The sequence below is a fragment of the Colius striatus genome, chromosome 21 (genome assembly GCF_028858725.1).
Source record: "Colius striatus isolate bColStr4 chromosome 21, bColStr4.1.hap1, whole genome shotgun sequence".
Taxonomy (NCBI): Eukaryota; Metazoa; Chordata; class Aves; order Coliiformes; family Coliidae; genus Colius; species Colius striatus.
Window position 1 is genome coordinate 1,118,759 of NC_084779.1, and position 20,274 is coordinate 1,139,032.

Here is a 20,274-nt window from a genome sequence, read left to right on the forward strand (position 1 = left end):
CTGAGAGGAGACATGAGCACTCTGTACAACTGCCTGAAGGGGAGCTGTAGTGAGGTAGGAGTTGGTCTCTTCTCTCTAGGAATAAATGACAGGCCATGAGGAAATAGGTGCAAAATTCTTCCAGGGTAAGTTTAGATTGGCCATTAAGGAAGAACTTTTTTCCCTGAGAGGGTTATTAAGCATTGGAACGGGCTGCCCAGGGAGCTGGTGGAGTCCCATCACTGGAGACGTTCAAAAGACACACAGAGGAGGTGCTGAGGGACAGGGGGTAGTTTAGTGATGAGCCTGGCAGTGTGAGGTGAGGGGTGTGACTCAATGATCTTCAAGGTCTTTTCTAAGCACAGCAATTCTCTAATTCTCTGATTCTAAATGAAAGCACATCACAACCTGTGCAAACATACCTGTTACACACAGAGGTAGAACACAGCACCAAGCTCAGCTTGTAGACCTGAAACCTACATGACCTCCAAACCATCCCAGGTCACCTGTCCAGGCGCTACAGCCCATGTCCTGGCATGTTCCTAGGAAATACAGAGCATCACTAGGCACAGACACCAAGGGTCACATCAGAGCCATGCAAGTGATGGCAGCACACAGTTTGTACTGCACTGAATCACACACACTGTGTTTACCACATGTACAAGGTTTTACTGGAAGATAGATTAAGTCAATGTTTGGAAGGTTAATACAAGGCTGCAGTGTTCAGAACTAGCTGCAGTGTTCAGAACTAACTGCAGTGTGTACAAAAACAGTGGGAGACTGTGTCTTTACTTACAGCTTTTGATGTACCATTCACTGGCTCACATGGACCTCTAGAAGAAGAAACAAAAGTCCTCTCCCTTTCAGGCAGCATTTCCATACCAGGAGAGGGGCTCCTGACCAGGGACTGCTGGAAAGCACTGCCACAGCTGCTGGAGTCATGTGCCCAAAGTTTACAGGCAGAGACACGTCAAGTCAGGGGTTTTTGCTTGCAGATGGCTACCAGAATGCTGTTGGTCTGAGACACACTCTGACTCCTCAGTCTATTGGTTGAGAACAAACATTAGAAAGAGCAGAACCACAAGCCAAGGACATGTACTAATTGTGGGGGAGACACACCTCTTTAAGGGGGCTGGAAAACATGACCATGCCAACAATGCTCGTGTGGCTGAGACAGAACTGGACTGTACAAATACATCCATGGCAGCAACACTCCTGGAGCCAGGAGTGCAGTGGAATAGCTGTCACTGTAACCAAGACACCTGATTCTCTCCCCTCCATAAAGCTCAGGGATACAGAATTCAACCTGGAGCATAGAGTCAGCTTAGGAGAAAAACAGACTTGGAAAGAGAACTCATTGCACTTGCTGATGTGATCAACTGCTTGCAGAGCTTCACCTTGGGGAAGGATTAACTATCCCTTCATCCCACTCCACACCACAGGCAATGCCCTGCAGGGTATTGCTCTTTTTCTCCAGCCTGGAATGGACATTGTCTTTAGGAAAAGAAGAGCAGTTGCTTACAAATGAAGTTGTTGTTGGCATGTTTTTGCTCTTTATCACTTGGACACAAAACCCCCAGTTGGAGGTTTCAGAATGCAAGAAATAGTCAAACACGGAGAATCAGACTCTTCTGAGATGGGAACAAATCAGGTGTTTACGCTACACTGGGTGTTTGTCTTTGCTCTAAAAGCAGAAACAGCAAACACAGAGAATAAGGAACCTCTCAGCGTAGAGGAAACAGCATCTGCAACTTGGGGCTCAGAAAAAACAACCCCAAGAGCCAAGCCCAAGACAACCATCTTAAAAGTTGCCATTGTTGCAGTTGGAACCCCATGTCCCAGCAGGCCTAAATGCAAGTCTGCTTTGGGACAGGTACATTAACATCTGCCCCATGCCGACACAAATGCACAGCAGCTTTGACAGGAAAGATACAGCCTGAAAGCCCTGTAAGCTCATAGAACAGGCGACCACCCTGAAACCTCCACAAGGAGCACAGTGCTGTATCCATTTGAGCCCTAACATAATGCAGCCCACTAGCAGAAGCAAACTCAAACAGGCTGTGCAAGCATCCCCAGAAGTCCATCCTATGAATACATCAGGCACTTTTGGCTTGGTAGATTCTTACCTGCTTAACTGTGAGAACTCACCTCTCCTCTATTGAGCCAAAGAAAGAGCCAGGATGGCTGCTACAGTGAGTAGAAGCTGCTGATTTGTAGCTGGCGCAGCACCTGTGGGGAGAAGGGAGATGGAGTGAAAGCCCTGCCAGACTGAGCAGCACCACACACTGCTGCTGTCAGACTGAGATGCTGGGGCGGCTGCGGGGGCTCTGGCAGCTGGGGCACCCGGGGCCTGTGCCCGGGGCCTTGTCTCCATCTCCTGCCCCTCCCCAGCTCTCGGGTCACCAAGGGGCTGCCCCAGCCAGGCCCAGCTCCAGCCTGGAGCTCCCATCACCAGCCCCGGGTGGGCAGCAGGCAGGAGACACCCCCAGAGCTGCCCAAGGGCCTGGCTGGCCCCAGCCCTCACCTCAGCCAGGCCACAGCTGCAGCACAGCCTGTGCCTCACAGCACCGACACGGCTGTGGGCAGCTGAGGGGGCAGCGACAGCTCCCAGAGCGCCCAGCAATGAACAGGGACGGCTGGCAGCCCCTGCCCAGGGCTACAGCTCCCACATGGCCCAGGAGCCAACATGGCTGGCCGGTAGCCAGTGCCCCAGGCCTACAGCTCCCACGTGCCCCGGGGCCTCCTTCCTGCTGCCTGACCCTGCAGGGACACCAGCCCCTGGCCAGGCCCCCCTGACCCTGCAGCCCCATGGCCGCCTCCCCAGGGCTGCACAGGCCCAGCCCCAGGAGGAGACAAAGGAGGAGGAGGAAAATACGGGGGAGGAGCAGGGCAGAGGGACAGAGCAGGAAAGGGATGGAGCTGAAGGAGACAGCGAGTGCAGGAGGAAAAAGAGCAACAAGCAGCAGCAGAGAGGGACAGAGAGAGGATTGGAAGGGCAGAAAGGAGAACATGGGATACACAGACACAGGCAGGGAGTGGGACAGGGGGACAGAGAGACAGAAAAGGCAGCAGGAGAGTGGAGTGACAGAGAAATGGGACAGGGATTAGCACAGAAGGGAAAAGGGAAAGGAGAGAGAAGGCAGGGACAGAAGGCAGGGTGCAGAGAAGAGAAGGGAAAGCATCTGGAGAGAGCGAGGAACAGAGGGATGTGGATCAGCAGAAGGAGGCGCAGGAGGGTGGAACAGCGATGGGCTGAGAGAGTCAGAGGAAGAGCTAAAAGGGGGTGAGGAGCAGGATGGAGGCCTGGAGAGAAGAGAGAAGCTCCAGCCAGCTGTGCAAGAGAGACGGGCAGGAAAGTGGGGACAGGCTGTGGGGCAGAGAGAGGGAAAATAACGCCAGGAAACACAACATGGTGATAGAAAAAGGCAAAGGACAGGGAGCAGGAGAGGAGAAAGGAAAAATAGCAACAGGGTGTAGGACAGACAGGGAGGGGTTAGAAAATACAGACAAGGAGTCCTACAGAGGAAGAGAAAGAAAAAACAGTGATGGGCTGAAGACAGAGAGGGAGGAAGTAACAGATGAGAGCAGGGAGCCAGACAAGCTCATGGAGAGAGACCAAAGCTAGCAATTATGGACAAGTGCCCTCATTCCCTGAGCACTGCCCAGGAACTGCATTAGCAGGAGCCTCCAGAAGTGTGGTGCCTGCAGCAGGCCTGTCCTGGGCCCAGCCCTGCCCTGAGAGTGCTGCCGACCAGCACCTTGTCCAGTGGCCAGCCCTGGGGAAGGGAAATCACCCAGCTGTTTCTTTGGGCTTTTTGTGATGGTTTTGCTTTTAAAAAGCAACTGTTTCAGCTGTAAATACCACCTGCAAGGAAAAGGGAAGCAGGCTTCCCAGGTGGGACACCTTTAATGCCTGAACCAGGTACCAGACTTGAGAGCTTTCCCATTCACAGGCCCCAGATCCCTGTCCTCTGTTGCTATTTCATACCAGCAGGTGTGGGCTTAGACGAGGAGTTGAGTGATGAATGGGGAGAGAATGGCAAGCCAAGGGCTGGAAGTGTTTAGTAGTGCCAGGAGCCACTTGTGTGTTGTGCAGACGCCTGTGAGCAGGAGCCCTTTGCAACCAGCCTGGGAAGGGCCGAGGGAGCGAGCCTTATGGGGGCCAGTCAGTTGTGTTTGGGCTGTAAATGGTGGGACCAAGCAGCCAAAGCAGCTGAAAGCATTTCCAGCCAGGCCACAGTGCCCACAGTGAGATCATGGCTTCGTCTCTCCGTAAGGGATGGGAGCTGTGTTGTTTCCTTTCCCAGGGGCACGCTGGGTGCAGCGATGCCCCGAGCAGCCGGCGCTGACAGAAAGGAACGACGCTGCCGATGCTGCCCTGGGCTCGGGCACTTCAGTCCCGGTGCCGGTGCCAAAGCCGTTCCCCAGCTGCACACAGCCCCGCTCACTGCTGCTGCCCACGCTCCTGCCTGCGGCTACAGGCAGCCGCCCTGGCCCTTCAGTGCTCCCCAGGAACGGCAGCACCAGGCAGCTCAGAAACCCCACCCTGCCTGCCAAAGGCTGACAGCAGCTTCATGCTGGGCAATCTTTCCTCTTCTCAGGCCTCAGTGCTGCTCCCTCCCAGGAGAGACTCGGGGCTTCAGGCTCAGCCCCACAGCAGGAGAGTGCCAGGGCTGCAAAGCTGCACAGCAGAACAGGGAATCAGGCTCTGCCTTTGCTTTCCAGGCTGTCTCCTCAACACAGCCCTTGAGACAGATGCTGTGCCTCAAGCACATGTCACACCCAGCCACTTTAGCAGTACTGTGCCTGTTTCTTCTCCAGCAAGTGGAGGACAGGAGGGAAAACAGAATATGTCAGAGCAAGCTCCTAGAGACATCCTGTGAAGACTGAGAACTAAATGTTCTTTCAAGCTGGGGCAAGTACTTTTAATTGTAACACAAGAAGGAGCCGTGTTTGCCCTGTGAAACAATGCTGGGGAAAAGTGTTGATGTGACAGAACAAAATACAATGACATAGAACATAAACAGAAAATAAAACGTAACAAGATGCTTCTCTGATGGCAGCAGGTCCCACACTGATGGGGAGCTGCAGGTCAGGCTGTGGGCCTCTTCTCTTCTCTTCTCTTCTCTTCTCTTCTCTTCTCTTCTCTTCTCTTCTCTTCTCTTCTCTTCTCTTCTCTTCTCTTCTCTTCTCTCTTCTCTCCTCTCCTCTCCTCTCCTCTCCTCTCCTCTCTTCTCTCTCCTCTCCTCTCCTCTCCTCTCCTCTCCTCTCCTCTCCTCTCCTCTCCTCTCCTCTCCTCTCCTCTCCATTCCCATGTTCTCATCTCCTCTTCTCCCCTCCCCTGATCCTCTCCTCTCATCCCGTTTTATCCCATCTCCTCCCCCAATTCCAATCCTCTCCTCTCCCCTCCCCTAATCCTCCACCTCTACTTCAGTCCCCTTCTCCCCTCTCCTCCCTGTATCCCCTCTTCTCCCCTACCCTCCCCTCACCTAATCTTCCTCCTCTACTTCACTCCCCTTGCCTCCTCTCCTTCTCCTCCCCTTATCCCCTTCCCTTCCCTTCTCCCTGTCCTGTCCTCTTCTTCCCTTTCTCTCCCATCTCCTTTCCCAACCCCGATCCTCTCCTCTCCTCTCCTCTCCTCTCCTCTCCTCTCCTCTCCTCTCCTCTCCTCTCCTCTCCTCTCCTCTCCTCTCCTCTCCTCTCCTCTCCTCTCCCCTAATCTTCCTACTCTACTTCACTCCCCTTGTCTCCTTTCCTTCTCTTCCCCTTATCCCCTTCCCTTCCCTTCCCCCTGTCCTGTCCTCTTCTTCCCTTTCTCTCCCATCTCCTATCCCAATACCCATCCTCTCCTCTCCTTTCTTCTCTTTTCTACACCTCTCCTCTCCCCTCCCCTAATTCCCCTCTCCTTCCCCAATTCCCATCTTCTCCTCTCCTCTTCTGCACTCCCCTGATCCTCATTTCTCCTCCCCTTTTATCCCACCTCCTCCCCCAATCCCCATCCTCTCCTCTCCTCTCCTCTCCTCTCCTCTCCTCTCCTCTCCTCTCCTCTCCTCTCTCCTGACTTCTTTTTTCTTCTTCTCTCTTCCCTCCTCTCTTCTTTCTCTCTCTTCTCTCTTCCCTCTTCTGTCTTCTCTCTTCCCTCTTCTTTCTTCTCTCTTCTCTCTTCCCTCCTGCCCACAGCCCCTTGCAGTGCCAGGGACAGCTCACCCTCTCCCCGCCAAGCCCAGCACACAGGGTGACACCCACTGAGTGCCTGTGCCGTGGAGCCTTTGCCGCCCAGCTGCTGACAGGGGCCTCCTTTGGCTTCCTGCTGCGGGACAGGGCGCGCGCCTGGCGCTTGGCCAGCGCCCAGCTCGTGTACTTGCACCTGCCAGAGCCGCATTTGCAGCTGAAGGATTTGCCTTTGACGGCCCAGAAATCCTCCTTGTAGTCGAAGCTGCGGGAGAGAGACGGAGCCGGGCTCAGTGCAGAGCAGCAGCACGGGGCAGCCAAAGGGATGGGGCAGCCAGAGCTGCAGGATGGGGGGGCGGCAGCCCGCGGCGCCGCCACCGTTTGGGGCTCGGCAAAGCTTCAGGGGATGGCGAGTGCCGGCGGGGGCACGGCCCCGGGAACACAGCGCTGGAGCCCAGCAGCTCGCAGCAGCCCAGCGCTCGTCCCTCTGCTCTCCATCCTCCCTGCGGCCCAGGGCCGGCACCTACCCAAGCTGCTCTCCAGCTCTGATGTCCCTCGCGCTGAAGAAGACCAGCCTGGGGAAGCGCACGTCCTGATGGGATGTGAAGACCCTGGCAGCGAAGACGTTGGGCTCGCAGTGATGGTTGATGAAGCGGCCGATGTTGCCATAGAAACGCGCATCGATGCAGTACACGTCTCCTTCCTGAAGTGAAACCGTTGCTTCTAAGCTTTAGGTGGCACTTCCCAAAGTGACATTTCTGCTGTGAGACAGCCCGCACAGGGCAGCACAGGCCAGCTCCCAGCACAACAGGCCTCGGCTCCCAGTGGCCAGGCTGAGCAGTGGCCGGTGGATCGTGCCTGCCCACGGCGAGGTGGAGCTCAGGGTCCACTTCAGCTCCGCGCTGCCAGGACAATTCGAGCAGACGCTGCATTTTGAGACCCAGGGGACAAAGGGCTTGCACCAGCTGCAGTGCAGGGGCACCTGCCTGTACCCCACCGTCAGCCAGGACCCACGGAAAGGCTGTCCCGTGGGAGCCCCCCACGCTGCTCCCCCGGAGCTCAGAGCCTGCTGCCTGGGGCAGCTCGTGCTGCTTGAGCGCCCGACGCCTCTTCCCAGGCTTGGGGCTGGCAACCGGGGCTGCTGCTGTGACGACCGAGTAGGGCTGTGGCTTTGTGAGCAGGAGTTCTGCTTGGAGCATCTCACAGCTCCTCCTCTGCTTTCTCTGCCCAGGGCAGTGTTTCCTCGTTGCAGCAGGAGCAAGGCAGATGATGCCATCATCTCCAAGCAGTTTGTCATGAACACGGGCATCTTCCACTTTGGTGTGCAGCTGTGTGGGACGTCGAGGGATCGGTACGTGCTCCCGGCTCTGGGCGAGCATCCTGATGGCCCCTGTGAGCAGTGAGATGTTGGGAGGGGATCTGCAGGGCCTTGTGCTTTCAGGGACACACCTGGGGATGTGCTGTCCCCGAGGCACAATTGAGGGCAAGCCCAGGGAGAGACCTGAGAGATACTCGGGGTGAAGGGCCAGGGGTGTGTGAACTTGAGCAGATGACAGGCACGGGAGACTTGGAGGAGCTGGGGAAGGATGGAGCTGATCTCCCTGCCTGGTGGGGCCTCGGTGGCCGGAGCCAGGTGGCTGCTTCCAGCCTGGAGGTGACTTGGAGCACCTCGTGCCTCCCATCCACATCTCAGCCTCACCACCTATGACTTGAACTCTGTGGTGCTTCTGCCAAGTGCTTTGAGCTCTGCAGGTAGACTAAAGGAGCAGTTACTCTGCTGATGGCTTGGTAAACCAACCCTTCATCTGTTATCTTCATAGGACTTTGATGTCACCTGCCAGTATGGGCAGCGGGGTAAGGTGCAGAGGAATGAAAACAGGGATTACATGTCCCTGTTCCTCTCTGTTGGATAAAGTCTGCCTAAAGCAGTTGCCTTTGGAGCTGCTGATGGATTTCCATTCCCAGTGTTGGTTGGGTGGGTTTTTTTAACATTAGCACTTTAAGTCTATTCTTGGGGGGAGCTCTGGAGAGTTGCTGCTGTTGTGAGATCCCAAGGGAATGAAATCAACCCAGCAAAAAACCCTACGGCAGATCTTTAGCCAGGCTGAGGAATGGTCTTGGGGTTCTGTTTGCTTTTTTTTCCCCTTTAGCTCCAAAATCTGTTCCACGGCTGAAGGAAGGCTGAGAAGGGAGAAGGTACAAGTTGGGCTGCTTGTTAGACTGTGGCTTCCAGCGCAGCCTCCCGCTGCCAGGCCGTGGTACCTTCCTCAGCCAGGGATGAAGGCAGCGGTGTCCTCTGCAGCCATTCCCTTGTTTGTGGCAGGTACGAGGCCCTGACCCATCCTGGCAACCACCAGCAGCTCTCCATCCTCAATGCCACCGCCCTGGAAGTTGAGCTGAGCTTCTCCTTTGAGCACGATCCACCTGGGGTCACCTTCCCCTTGGGCCCTCCCAGCATGATGCTGAAACCCAAGGAGAGGGAGGTAGGGCTGGGTGGGGAGAAGTACCCAGGAACCGTTCCTCCTGCTCACTGGATGCTCTCGTGTCTCTGTTTGTGCGGGGACAAGGCCAGGAGCGGAGTTTTTGGGCCTACCCCGCTGCAGCTGGGCTCATCTGCCACATTAGGGACAACCCGGAGCCTGCGCTGCCAGGGGGTGAAGGTGCAGCTGGAGATCAGCCCCAAGCAGCTGCATTGCAACAGGCTGCTGTACAGTCAGTCACCCACAGGATCTGCCAGGGCCAGCTTCTCCTGCTGGCCGTGTGGCCGCTCAGGTTGGCAGCTGGGTTGGTGTCCCTTTCTCCCAGCAGCTCCCAGTCTCTTGCTGGCCGTTCCTGGCTGGCTCAGGTGTCCTGTGGCACCCCAAGCTCTGCAGCCCCCAGCGATGCTGCGTGCTGGGCGTGTTGAGGGATTTGTGTCCCGTCTGCTGCTCAGAGAGCAGCCCAGTGGCTCCTCCTGATCGCCTTGCTGCTGGATACACCTGTAGCACCCAGCTGTCCCCCAGGACTGCCCTTCTGAGACTCGTGGCCAAGAGAAGGCGTTTCACTGTGGCTCCAGGCGCCGGGATAGGGCTGCTCCCAGCTGCAGGCAGTTGCAAGGCTGGTGTGACCGTCGAGCAGCCAGCGCTGAGCCTCCTCCACTCTCTGCAGGACAGAAAGCAAGAGCCTGGTCCTGCAGAACCGCAGCCCGACTCCTTGGGCTGGGAAATGTCAAGGACTTCTCTGTCTCGCAAGATCGGGGCGTCCTCGAGCTCAGCGTGCGGCTGCACTTCAAGGCCACCAAGGTGCTCAGGCTCAAGGACAAGATCTGCCTGGAGGTGAGGGGCCTGGAGAGGGCTCAGGCCTGTGTTCTTAGGGAGGGAGGCTGGGAGGGAGACGGAGCCTGCCCAGGGCAAAGGGATGAGCCTGCCTCAGATTGCTTCCTGCCTGCACGGCCGAGGCCAGGCTCTGAGCCGCCGGGGCCTCGCACCCAGGGATTATGTTTTGGGAAGCAAGTGTCTACTGCAGTGGTCTTGTAGCTTGAGCTGAATGGGAGGAGTGTGCTGTGGAGGCGGGAGGAGATGTGCCTGATGGGCCCATGGGTGCTGTGATCCCAGCTGCTGCTGCCTCAGCCTGGGTTCTACAGACACGTGGTGCATCCCCGAGCACCTGCGTCACCCCGAGACCCAGCGCTGTGGCCGCCAGCTGTCTCCTAAGGTTTCACAAACGAGTCCCATTGTCTGACTCGATTCTTTCTGGGGTGCCTTGTTGCCACAGGACTTGCCTTTCACGGCCCAGGACGGTGTTCCAGGCAGTAGCATGAGGCACAGGATCTGTTTCCAGCCATGCAGTGGTCGCTTCCACCACGGTGAGCACTTAGTGCTTGCCTCAGCATGTGGGAGTGTGCTAGAGTCCATCTGCCAGGCCTCTCTGCACTGGTATTTGAGCCATTGTCCTTCAGAGCACAGAGACTTCAACCGCTTGGCTTGTTTGAGGGCAGCATATCTTGCATCCATGGACAACCTGTGCAACAGCCCATCTAGAGCTGCATCTCTTCCTTGGTGGCCTGAGGCATCGTGGGCCCCCCGAGCTACAAACATTCACATTTCCATTGCCAGTCCCAACACACCTGGGCCACTGCCATCCTGGCTCCTGTTTGTGCTGATGTTCTTCAGGGGCCTGGTTCCTGGGTACATGGCATCTCGGTGGCACACCATCACAGTCAGCTTCTCCAGGTGGGCAGCGATGCCTGGCCTCAATGAGGCAGCCCAGATGGGGTGGCCCTGGCATTGCCAGTTGTTCTGTCTCCATGGTTGCAGCCACCCCACAGAGCATTTGCCACCAGCCAAGAGTCACTACAAACTATTGGCCATTTTTCTCATTGGGGGATGTCTAAAGCCAGCTGGGAGGCTTCCACCTCTGTCACCTGACTCCAATGCCCCTCTCCTTCTGCAGCTTGTGCCACGTGTCACAGGGGACGCCCCACAGCCACCTTCCAGCTCCGATGCTGTCCCACAGCACAACAGGAGCCATCGGTGAGCGACACACTTTGCTTCTCATCTGCTGAGAGCTTAGTACATGGTGGGGCCTCTTCAGCATCTGCCAGCTCCTTCTCAGGCAGTAGTCCAGAGCTCTTGCCCTCTGGCCAGTTGGTGATCACGTGCAGGATGCTGGGGTGACTGCGGTTTCCTACAGGAGCTCACTGAGTGCTCAACACAACCCCCTCACTCCATGTGGCGTCAGTCGCCTGATGTGTGGAGGAGACCCTCCCTTTGGACACCCAGCCCAGCACTGGCAGTTGGGTGCTGAGAACAGTCCTGCTTCCATGCCAATTCCTTCTGAGGCAGCTCAAACTCCTTCATCTGCTGCCAGTCTCCCCTTCTTGGTGGGAGTGCACCGGGCCTCGGATCCTCTGCATCCCTGACTCAAGAAGCCCAGGGCTCAGCCTCCAGCCTCCCCACGTGCTTCTAGCCAGAGGCTCCAGGTAGGGCCATTCTCTCCAGCTGCAGTGCAGAGCACGTTTGTCACGTCTGGTCCTGTTCAGACTGGCCCAAGGGACACCACCTGAGCAGCCTCTCGTTTAATTTGTTGAAAGCCTTGTCGTTGTTCAGAGCCCCATTTGACATAGTTTTTCTTCCAGGTGACTCGATAGAGAGGATTTACAGCAGCTGGGAATGTGCAGCCTCCAAAAGCCCACAATGCCTAAGAAAGCTTGGGTTTCTTTGTCACCAGTTGGTGGAGACGTGGCTGCAGTTTTGCTGGTGTGAGATGTGCTGACCACCATCCTCGTGACCGAGCTGACGTGTGATAGGATGATTTTGTCAGACTCTCCAGGTAGAACTCCTCATTCTCTAAGAAATCATGGTCCTGAGAAGAAAGGGATGATGGGACAGATATCAGAGTGCAACACAAACGGAGTCACAGCCCGGGGTGTCACTGGGTGAGGAAAGTACCCCGAATCCTACAGAAGCAGCCTGAAAGAGCAGCCCAGCCTGGAGAAAGCCCCAGCAGGGAAGCAGGGGGCTGAAGGGAGGGGACTGGCACATCACAAAGCCAGAGTCCAGCAGAGATGGCTTCTCCCAGTCAGGGATGGTGTGAGGAGAGGGATGAACCATCAGGTCCTGCATGTTATCAATGAACCTGAGACAAGCTGTGAAGGTTCACCCCTCCTTGCTTCTGGCATCACTCTTCTAGGTGTGACAGGTCCTCTAGGTCCTCTTCTGGAAGCCCACCCAGCCCAACAGCTCAGTAATGGTCTGAGGAGACACCCCATGCTGTGGCTGCCGGCCTCAAAGCACGCTTTAGCCAGCCCTGTTCCCATCCAGCCGGTTCCAAGCCCCTTCTCCAGCCCCAGCCTCCTCCCCCTCACCTGCTGGGCCCTGAACTTCAGCAGCAGCAGTGTGGCGTCAATGAGCTCGGTGCCGCTGGCTGTGGCCAGGGTGTCCCTGCCAGCCCCAGGGCTGTGCTGAGGGAGCACCCTGACAGGAGCTGGAGGCTCTGCAACAAGACCCCAGCTCTGTGGTGCCGCTGTTGTCAGGGGAACTGCAGACAGAGACAACAGCATTCCTTTTCCAGCTGCCTGCATGTCCCCACAGCAAGGTCCTCCCCAACCACCCACTGCAAATGGGCTTTAATCCAGCTGCCTCTCCCCTTCTGCCCCCTCTACACCCTCCTGGCACTGCCCTGCCTTCAGAGGACAAGGGGCCAACTCATAGCTGAGGTTTATCATCAGGGGAACTAACTCAGCCCTCAGCAACATGCCAAGCCTCCTGAAAAGTGGAATACAAGCGCAGCTCCCCCCCCAGCATGTCCCTTCCCATTGGCAACAGGCAGAAAGCCTTACACAGTGTGCTGGAGAGGCCGTTCACAGGGGCACCGAGGTCCTGGTCTGCAGTCAGCAGCATCATGGGGTTGTTGGGCAGCTCCTCACATCGCTCTTCTAGCTGTCTCCTCTTCAGAGCCGTGCTCAGCCACTCCTGCCCCATCCCCAGGAGAAAGAGAGAGAGACGCTGTTGGCAAAGGTTGAGGCCCTCAACACGGTGGCTTCAGGCCAAGAAGGAAAGGCGAGGGGGTGTACCTCCTGCAGGTGCTGTTCCTGCTGCCTCAGCTGCTTCAAGCGCTGCTGCATGGCCTGCAGCCTCCTTGGGTGCTCACACTCCCCCCTGCAAGCCTTCTGCAGCACTCGCTGCCCCCTCTTGTCCTTCTGGGATGAGAGCTGCAAGGTAGAGAGGCTGGGGAGGCTGGGGACAGGGTCCCTTGCTGCTATGGGGCAGGGCTCCTTTCTGCATCCCCTCATTTCCCTTCCAGGACAGCACTAGGACTCCTCCTGGCTTGGGGAGGGCTGTGACCCCTCCCAGCTCTGCTGCCAGACTCAGGCAGATGCTGTGCTCACCTTGGCCCTGCTCTGCACCTTCTCTTCCTGCTGCCGGACGCGCTGCGCAGCCACCTTCACCCTCTCCTTCTCCAGCCTCAGCTTCTGCCAGGCCTTATCCTGCAGCTCTCTGGCCTTCTCCAGCTGCTCCTCCTTGGCTTTCAGCTCTGCCAGCTCCTGGGATGGGTACGGGGGAAACCAATGCACTACCTGCCCTGTCCTGTTCACTGTTGTGAGTCTTTCTCAAGTGATGAGAGAGATCTGCCCCCGTTGAGCTTCTCGTGTGTGCCAGTGTGGGGTGCAGAGCAACACCTCCAGGTACTTAAGCAGTGCCCTCATCCATCACCCCTTGGGGACCAGGGCTGGCAGAGCTGGGATTGTACACACACACACACTCCCTTCCCTGGGAAGGACAGAGCCCCTCAACCATGTTGCACACCCTCAAACATGCTCAAAGCAAAACAATTTGTCAGCAGTGGAAATACTCAGGCTGAATGCTTCTTTTCCACTGTGGCAGCTCTGCCACCTTGTCTGTGCCACAGATCCCCTCTGGATAGCCCTAGGAGGGAGCAGAGCTGGCTCTGGCCACGTCCCCATGGTAGGGGGATGTGGAGGAATGGTTAAGGGAGAATGGACATGGACCCCAGGGTATAATGTTAGGCCCGACAGGGCAAGGCAATCTGAGTTCTAGTTATATGAATTTAATGCACAATCAAGACCAGAGTCAGAGCCATGGTTAAAACAGTTGCTGTCACGTAGTCAGCGCAGACAGCAGGCCGCTTTCTGCTCCTTCAAGGTCGGGCTGTTTTCAGCTAACGAGCTAACAGCTCAAGGTGGAAAACAACCATGGAGAAAAACAAGATGGGAAAATGTGAGGGAGCTTGCTTATGGCAGGAACCGCAAGTAGGATGAACATGAGAATGTAATCTATTAGCTGCTGGTTCTGAGCTAGCTTTGAAGCTGTTGGATATATAAGTTAGAGCCTGCTCTCAATAAAGTGAAGATTTCTGCTATCACTCACATGGAGTAGGACTGATTTCTTCCCACCCAGCTGAGAATCGGACCCTGGGTTGATCGCCACATGAAGTAGGCTTGGAGCTGGTTTTTCAGGCTTCGAGTCTGGTTTCAGACTTCGAGTCTGGTTCATTTTTCAGGCTTCGAGCCTGGTTTTTAGGCCAAGAGCGGAAAACTTCGTGGCAGGGGGAGGCTTTGCTTACACCCACCGTGGGGGTTTCCTCTCATGACGGAGGTGGCTGTGCCTGGTCTGGCTGCCCCAACTCCTCACAGGCAGAGGGGAGAGACAGAGGAACCCACGCTTGTGTCAGCATCTAAAGCAGGCTGGTGGAGGCTGCTCCTGGGGCAGCCTGATTCTCACCACCCCAAGGGACATCTCTGTCTGAAACACCTGAAGGAGCGTAGAGCCTGCCCTGTGGGCATGGGAAGGGGCTGCGCTGCAGTACTTTGGCCAGGCTGCTGATGGTGCCCTCTCCCTGGGAACCCATGTGCCCGTGTCCAGTTCCATCCTCACCCTGCTCTGCTGCTGCTGGGCACGAAGTTCAGCCCACTCAGTCGCCAGCTTCTGGTACTCCTCTGAGCACTTCTGCACCACCAACTGCTGCTCCGCCAGAAAAGTGCTCTGCAGAATGTCACAAGAGAGGGAGAGGCAAAGCACTGAGTCCCCTTTGCTGATGGATTTTTCTCCTTCAGCCCATCTCTGCCACCAAACATTAGGCAACACCCAGAAGCTGGTTCAAGCTCCCAGTGCTTGGGGTGAGCCCTGCTTGGAGAGCTCAGCCCCAAGCTTCCAGCTGCCAGGGGACCACTCTGATTGTGAGTCACTGCGCCTGGGGGTGGGATTGAGGGAGCAAAGTGCTGCAGCCCAGAACCCGGCTCCTTCCTCCACCACACAGCGCACTGCAGCCCCGCTCACACTCGGGGCACACGTGAACAGCACCTGGAGCTGTCTGTCCCACCTCACCTTGGCCCTCTCCAGCTCTGCTCGCTCCTTGGAGAGCTGCTGGCTCAGGACTTGCTGCCACTCCTCCAGCGAGCGCTGCAGAGATCCCACTTGGCACTGCTCCGCCAGCGCCCTGCAGCGCTCCTGGGTTTGGACAGGGAGGAGAGACAGGGGCTGTTCCAGGCTCCTGGGACAACACATACCTATCCCAAACCCAGACAGGAGGGCTGACTCGGGCAAAAGAGACAGCCTGGGCTCACCTGCTCCAGCTGCTGACACTGCTCGCTCAGCCTGGCCTCCACTTTAGCAATCACGTCCTGGTGTCGTCTCTGTTCCTCCTCCATGTCCTTCTGCTGCTGCAACATCCTGTCTTGGAGCACTGTGCAGAGGGAGCAGACGAGCCATGAGCAGCACGAGGTGGGAAGCCCTCTCTGCCCACTCACAGCAGAAAACCTGCATGCATTTGTGCTGCTCCCCTTCTGCACACCCCCAGGACCCCACTTCGTAACGGGGACACCCCGAGGTGTTCAGTGGCCGAGGCAGGCCAGGCTTTGCCAGCCTCGGCTCCCAGTCCCTGCCTGACTCAGGGCACCTTCTCCCCATTTCCTGGGTGCCTCCAGAGCCATTCCAGCACTGACAGATGGCTGACAGACGTACCCCTGAGCTGCTGTGCCCACGTGGCCAGCTCCTGGGAGGTGCTGTGGTGCTTGGCCTCCACCTTGTGCCAGAGCTCGTGCAGATCACTGGAGAACTTCTCCATCCGCTCGATGACGCCGTTCAGAGACCTGTGGAGGAGAGCGAGGAGAAAGTCAACCCTGTGGCACACGCTTCACCTCACTGTGATGGAGGGGGAGATGTGGTGGGCCAAAGGCCAGGCAGTCCTGCCCTGCCCCTCTGTGGGTCACAGCAGAGTGGTGGGAAGACAGAGCTGCTGCTTAGCAGAGTACTGACAGAGAGCAAAGTGCTCAGCAGCCCTGCGAGAGGCAGCAGGGGGAAGAGGGGATGGGCTCTGTTGCCACAGCCTGAGGCTGGTTCCGCGGGGAACACCACGGCCAGGGGGCTGGTACCTGGTGTGTGACGTGGCACTGGTCACCGCATCCACCTCCTGATCCTTCAGCCGCTGCAGCCGCCGCAGCTGCTCGTCGTAGTCCTGGCGCAGCTCCTGGATGGACGTCCTGCGGGACACGGGTGAGGAGCCCACCACGGGCTGTCTCAAAGCCGTGCTCCCCGTGACAGGCACTGTGCAAGAGGCCTGGTCATGGAGCTGAGTGGTGCCAGGAGCTGAGCTGGCGTGGTGGGCTGTCACAGGGCACGCCCCTGACAGCCATCCACATTTGGCACGGACCACATGCAGGGCTTAAGGGCTTCTCTACCAAAACCTGGCTTCTCATTGACCCAAACTACGTGCGACACCAGTGGCTCACTGGACTAAGTAAAAAGGTAAAACATTCTCTCTGAAATGGTACCTCCAGCCACATCTCCCTGTGCCAACCTACAAAGCAAATCCCCATTCCAAAAGCCACTGAGCCACCCACAGCCCAGTGCCTCTCGAGCCTCCTTTCACCGCAGCCCCAGGCTGTTCCCTGGTTCCTTTGCCAAGAGCAGGGCTACTAACCCCACGTGTGTGCTGCTCTCACCTCTGCAGCTCTTGCAGCCGCTTCACCTCCAGCGTGTGCTGCTGCTCCAGTGCTGCCAGCTGCTGCTGGTGCTGTGCCCGCAGCTCTGCCTGCGCCTGCTCCGCGTCCTGGCTCTGCGACAGCAGCTGAGCCCTCAGCTGCTCCAGCTCCTGCCGCAGCCTCTCCTCCTGCCGCCCGTGGCTCTCCTCCAACACCTTCATTTGCCACCTGCTCGTAGAGGTCACACCAAGGGAGAAGTGTTGCTCTCGTGGCAATACCTGGAGCTCTCCACCCAAAGTGCACGTGGGGATTCAGATCAGTGTTGCTGTGCACATGGGAAACATTCGGCCTCTCCACAGTCAGAGCCTCAAACCCTCCTGCTGCTGCTCAGTGCATTGCACTGGCTGGGGACATGCTGGCAAAGACTTCCTCCAAACCTGTTCCTCCTCCTCACCACCCACCAGACAGTGTTGGTCAGAGTGGACTCCAACCTTGGTTGTTCACCTGTGGGGCTGCTCTCTGTCCCCACCAGGTCCACTCCGACGTGCCTCTGTGCCTGTCCACCCCAAGGATGGACTGGGGAAGCAGCCCAGCCCTCCCTACCTCAGAGGAGATGGCTGCAGGCAAGGATCTGACAGAGGAGGGGAGCACAGGTAAGAGCCTGGTACCTGTAGGGGCTCTCGAGAAGATCCAGGTTCTTCTGGTGCTGCTGCTGGAGACTCTCCAGCAACAGCCTCTGCTGCGTCCGCTCCACCTCCAGCATCTGGACCTGCCGGGCACCCGGGGAGAAGGTCCTTGTGCTGCTCCAGGGACACAGCTCCCACAGCAGCACTCACTCAGTGGCCATGGCTACTTCTGGACAGAGAGGTTTCTCCTCTCTCCCCTGTCACTCTGATGCCATTGGAGTGGACATGAGCCCTTCTCCTCCCGCTGTGTCACCCGTGGCCCCCTTCCAGCAGGTGACGGGGCTCACCTGGCTCTCCAGCTCTGCCACACGGGCCTGGGCGCTGACCAGAGCTGCCCGGCAGCCTGATGCATCCTCACAGAGCTGGGCAGTGCCATGCCCCGGCCTCCTCTCATGCAGCAAGCCCAGGCCTGAGGACTCTGCCTGTGGGGATGGAGAGGGAAGATCAAGGCCCTTCAGGATCCGTGGCTTTGTGGGGTGGCCATCAGCCCACACAGGAAGGCGTGTGTCTCACCTGCAGCTGTGGGGCAGCCTGGAGACGTGTCCTGGGCGTGGGAACCTGCAGAGACACAGGGCTGCTCTCAGGCAGGTCAAGTCCTGAGGGAACATTCTTCCTAGCCTGGGAGTGGTAATTCATACCCAGCTTACTGAGGCCCTTCCTCTACCCTTCCCCAGCCCAACCCTGTTGCTGGCCTGGCTCCCTTCTGATGCTCAGCAGCCCCTATCCCAGACAAAATGATGTTGGGCTCCTCTTGCTGTGGGGGTAGATTCAAGGAGAAGGCCGGCAGCTCTCGGGGAGACAGCAGCTGTCCTGCCATGAAGGCAGGGCAAGGAGGCCCAGGCAGACGTGAAAAGGGGCTTCGAAGACAAAGCAAGAGCTGCCCTCTCTGCCAAAGGCTCTGATGGCCCTCCAGTGCTCTAGAAACCATCTCCGAGTATCCTCACTACCATGCTGAGGAAGCCAATTCCTCTATCAACTGCAATCTCTGCTGTTAATATGACGTATATGTGCCTGGAGAAGTCTGTACATGCTGCTCAGGCAATGCAGCAGTGTCAACTGCTGTGATTTACAAAGCATCCACAGCACATGTGCTTTGGCCTGATAAATACAACTTGTGGTATCCCAGAGCTCTCCCAACACTTTCCCTCCATGAACCCAGGCTCCCATGGATGCACAGAGCTGGATGACGAGGAGTTGGCAGCAGAGGGCCATCAGCACAAGCCTGATCCTGCACCTCACAGGGCCACAGCAGACCTACCTGAGCAAGTGGGACAGGGCCCTGCACCTCCTGCTCTCCTGGCAATAAGGCTGTAGAGGCTGAAAATGGAACAAGTCTGCCATTCAGACATGGCAACAGCAATCATCCCCTCCCAGAAGGACAAAGGTCTGGCTCTCCTGGGCAGAGTGAGAAGGGTCCTGCTCTGCTCTGGTGGGTGGTGATGGGGACAGAGGGTCAGGCAGGCCTGTCCATTCCTGCACCCCCACAATGCTGGCACTCTGCCCTGCAGAGAAAGGCTGAGGGCAAAGCATGGCTCCTCCTCCATCTCCATCACCTAGGGAGGAGGCTGAATCCTAAAAGAGTTGCTTTCAGTAGGCTCTGAACTGGTGCACAGCTTCAGCCCAGACACAGCACTAGTGGGACCAGCACGTGGGCAGGAAGAGGGAAGGGGGAAGAGAGAAAGGACAGCATGAACTCATGCCCACCAAGAGAAACCAAGTCTTTTGCAGCCCTCTGAAAGTCCAAAGGCAGCCCTGCAGAGTTCAGTGTGCCCCAGCACCGTGTCTCCACCACACCACAAAAGGGGGATGGTGGGATCCTGCAGCGTGGCAAACTGCTCCCACACCGGCTGCTCAAAGCCTGGGCAGCAACTCCATGGCCAAGGGCAATGCTGTGCCTCCTGATTTGTTCTTGTTTTGCAGGGCAGGGGGAGCCTCTCTGCATCCTGCTGCCCAAGCTGCACAATCCCAGGAAACGCACCCAGGGCGCTGGTGTCTCCGGAGGGATCCTCCTTCTCAGCCTCCGACGCCTGAGCTGAGGCTCCTTTCGTGGTGCTGAGCCAGGGCACCGGCTGCCTGCAGGGGCAGAGACACAAGTGATGCACAGCAGGGAGAGGCACACAGATATTGCTCTGCTTGCCATTGAAGTTGAAAGCTTGGCTTTCCTAGTGCTCCAACACACAAGAACCCAACCCACATGCCGAGCTGCCCTCCCTCCTAGCTACAGAGGTCTCAGGCCCAAAGGGATCGCTGCTGGCTCCCAGCCCCCCCCACTCCCCCACTGCACACACGCAGCTGCTTTCTGCAGGACATCTGTCCCACGGAGGGTGCCCGAGAGCTGACAGAGGCCTTACCCAGAGCTGTCTGCACTGGCTGTGTCCTGCAGGGCAGCTGCCTGCTGTGGGGCTCCTGTGGAGGCGGCTGGATGACTGCAGGCAGAAACACCAGATGTGGAAGAGCTCAGGGAAGGCAAGATCCTGTCCCCAACACCAATTCCTGCCTTGCAGCTGAAAGCCTCTGTCTCAAAACCTCCATCACTGCTGTTCCTACTCGTTTCATCCCCCCTCACCCCGGACAGCAGCAGCCCCAGCTAACACAGCCCTGCACATCACACACGGCTCTCTGCAATTCCCTTCTGCGCCTCATTCCAACGGCACAAGGCTCAACCTGTGCCGGTGGAAACTCAGCAGGAGGAGGCGGTGTGTCTGGAACTAGGAGGAACGAAGGGGAATGCAAACAGTAACAAGGAACACAGCGTGTGATGTGGGGCTGTGCTCATCCAGGACAGCTCTGCAAGACCTGGGACAGCGGGTGCGATTCTGGCCACAACAGCAAGGTGAGCCTGGAGGGCTGCAGGCTGGATCAAGTAGGAGAAAGCCCTGCGCTAATACTCCACCCCAAGACAAACTAGCGCTTACAACTAATGGCCTCAATCTGAGACGAGGCTTTGGGAGAGGTGCTGCTGGAGCAGCTACACGTGGAGCAAACGGGAGCAGCGTGGCCATCAACTGTGCCTTTACC

General features: G+C 57.4%; 1 protein-coding gene across 1 annotated transcript; it reads right to left on the bottom strand.

The window, feature by feature from the left end:
- Nucleotides 1-11,328: 11,328 nt before the first annotated feature.
- On the bottom strand, nucleotides 11,329-19,899 carry LOC133627494 (fas-binding factor 1 homolog). The gene is made up of 18 exons (XM_062013233.1): nucleotides 19,823-19,899; nucleotides 19,608-19,682; nucleotides 19,235-19,329; nucleotides 18,515-18,573; nucleotides 17,770-17,814; nucleotides 17,544-17,678; nucleotides 17,239-17,339; nucleotides 16,592-16,798; nucleotides 16,022-16,129; nucleotides 15,612-15,739; nucleotides 15,215-15,333; nucleotides 14,976-15,098; nucleotides 14,526-14,633; nucleotides 13,019-13,174; nucleotides 12,704-12,841; nucleotides 12,470-12,602; nucleotides 11,996-12,168; nucleotides 11,329-11,493 (listed from the first exon to the last, which is right to left on the bottom strand). Exons 1-18 carry the CDS (start codon nucleotides 19,897-19,899, stop codon nucleotides 11,329-11,331), a joined length of 2,145 nt encoding a protein of 714 aa, XP_061869217.1.
- Nucleotides 19,900-20,274: the final 375 nt, after the last annotated feature.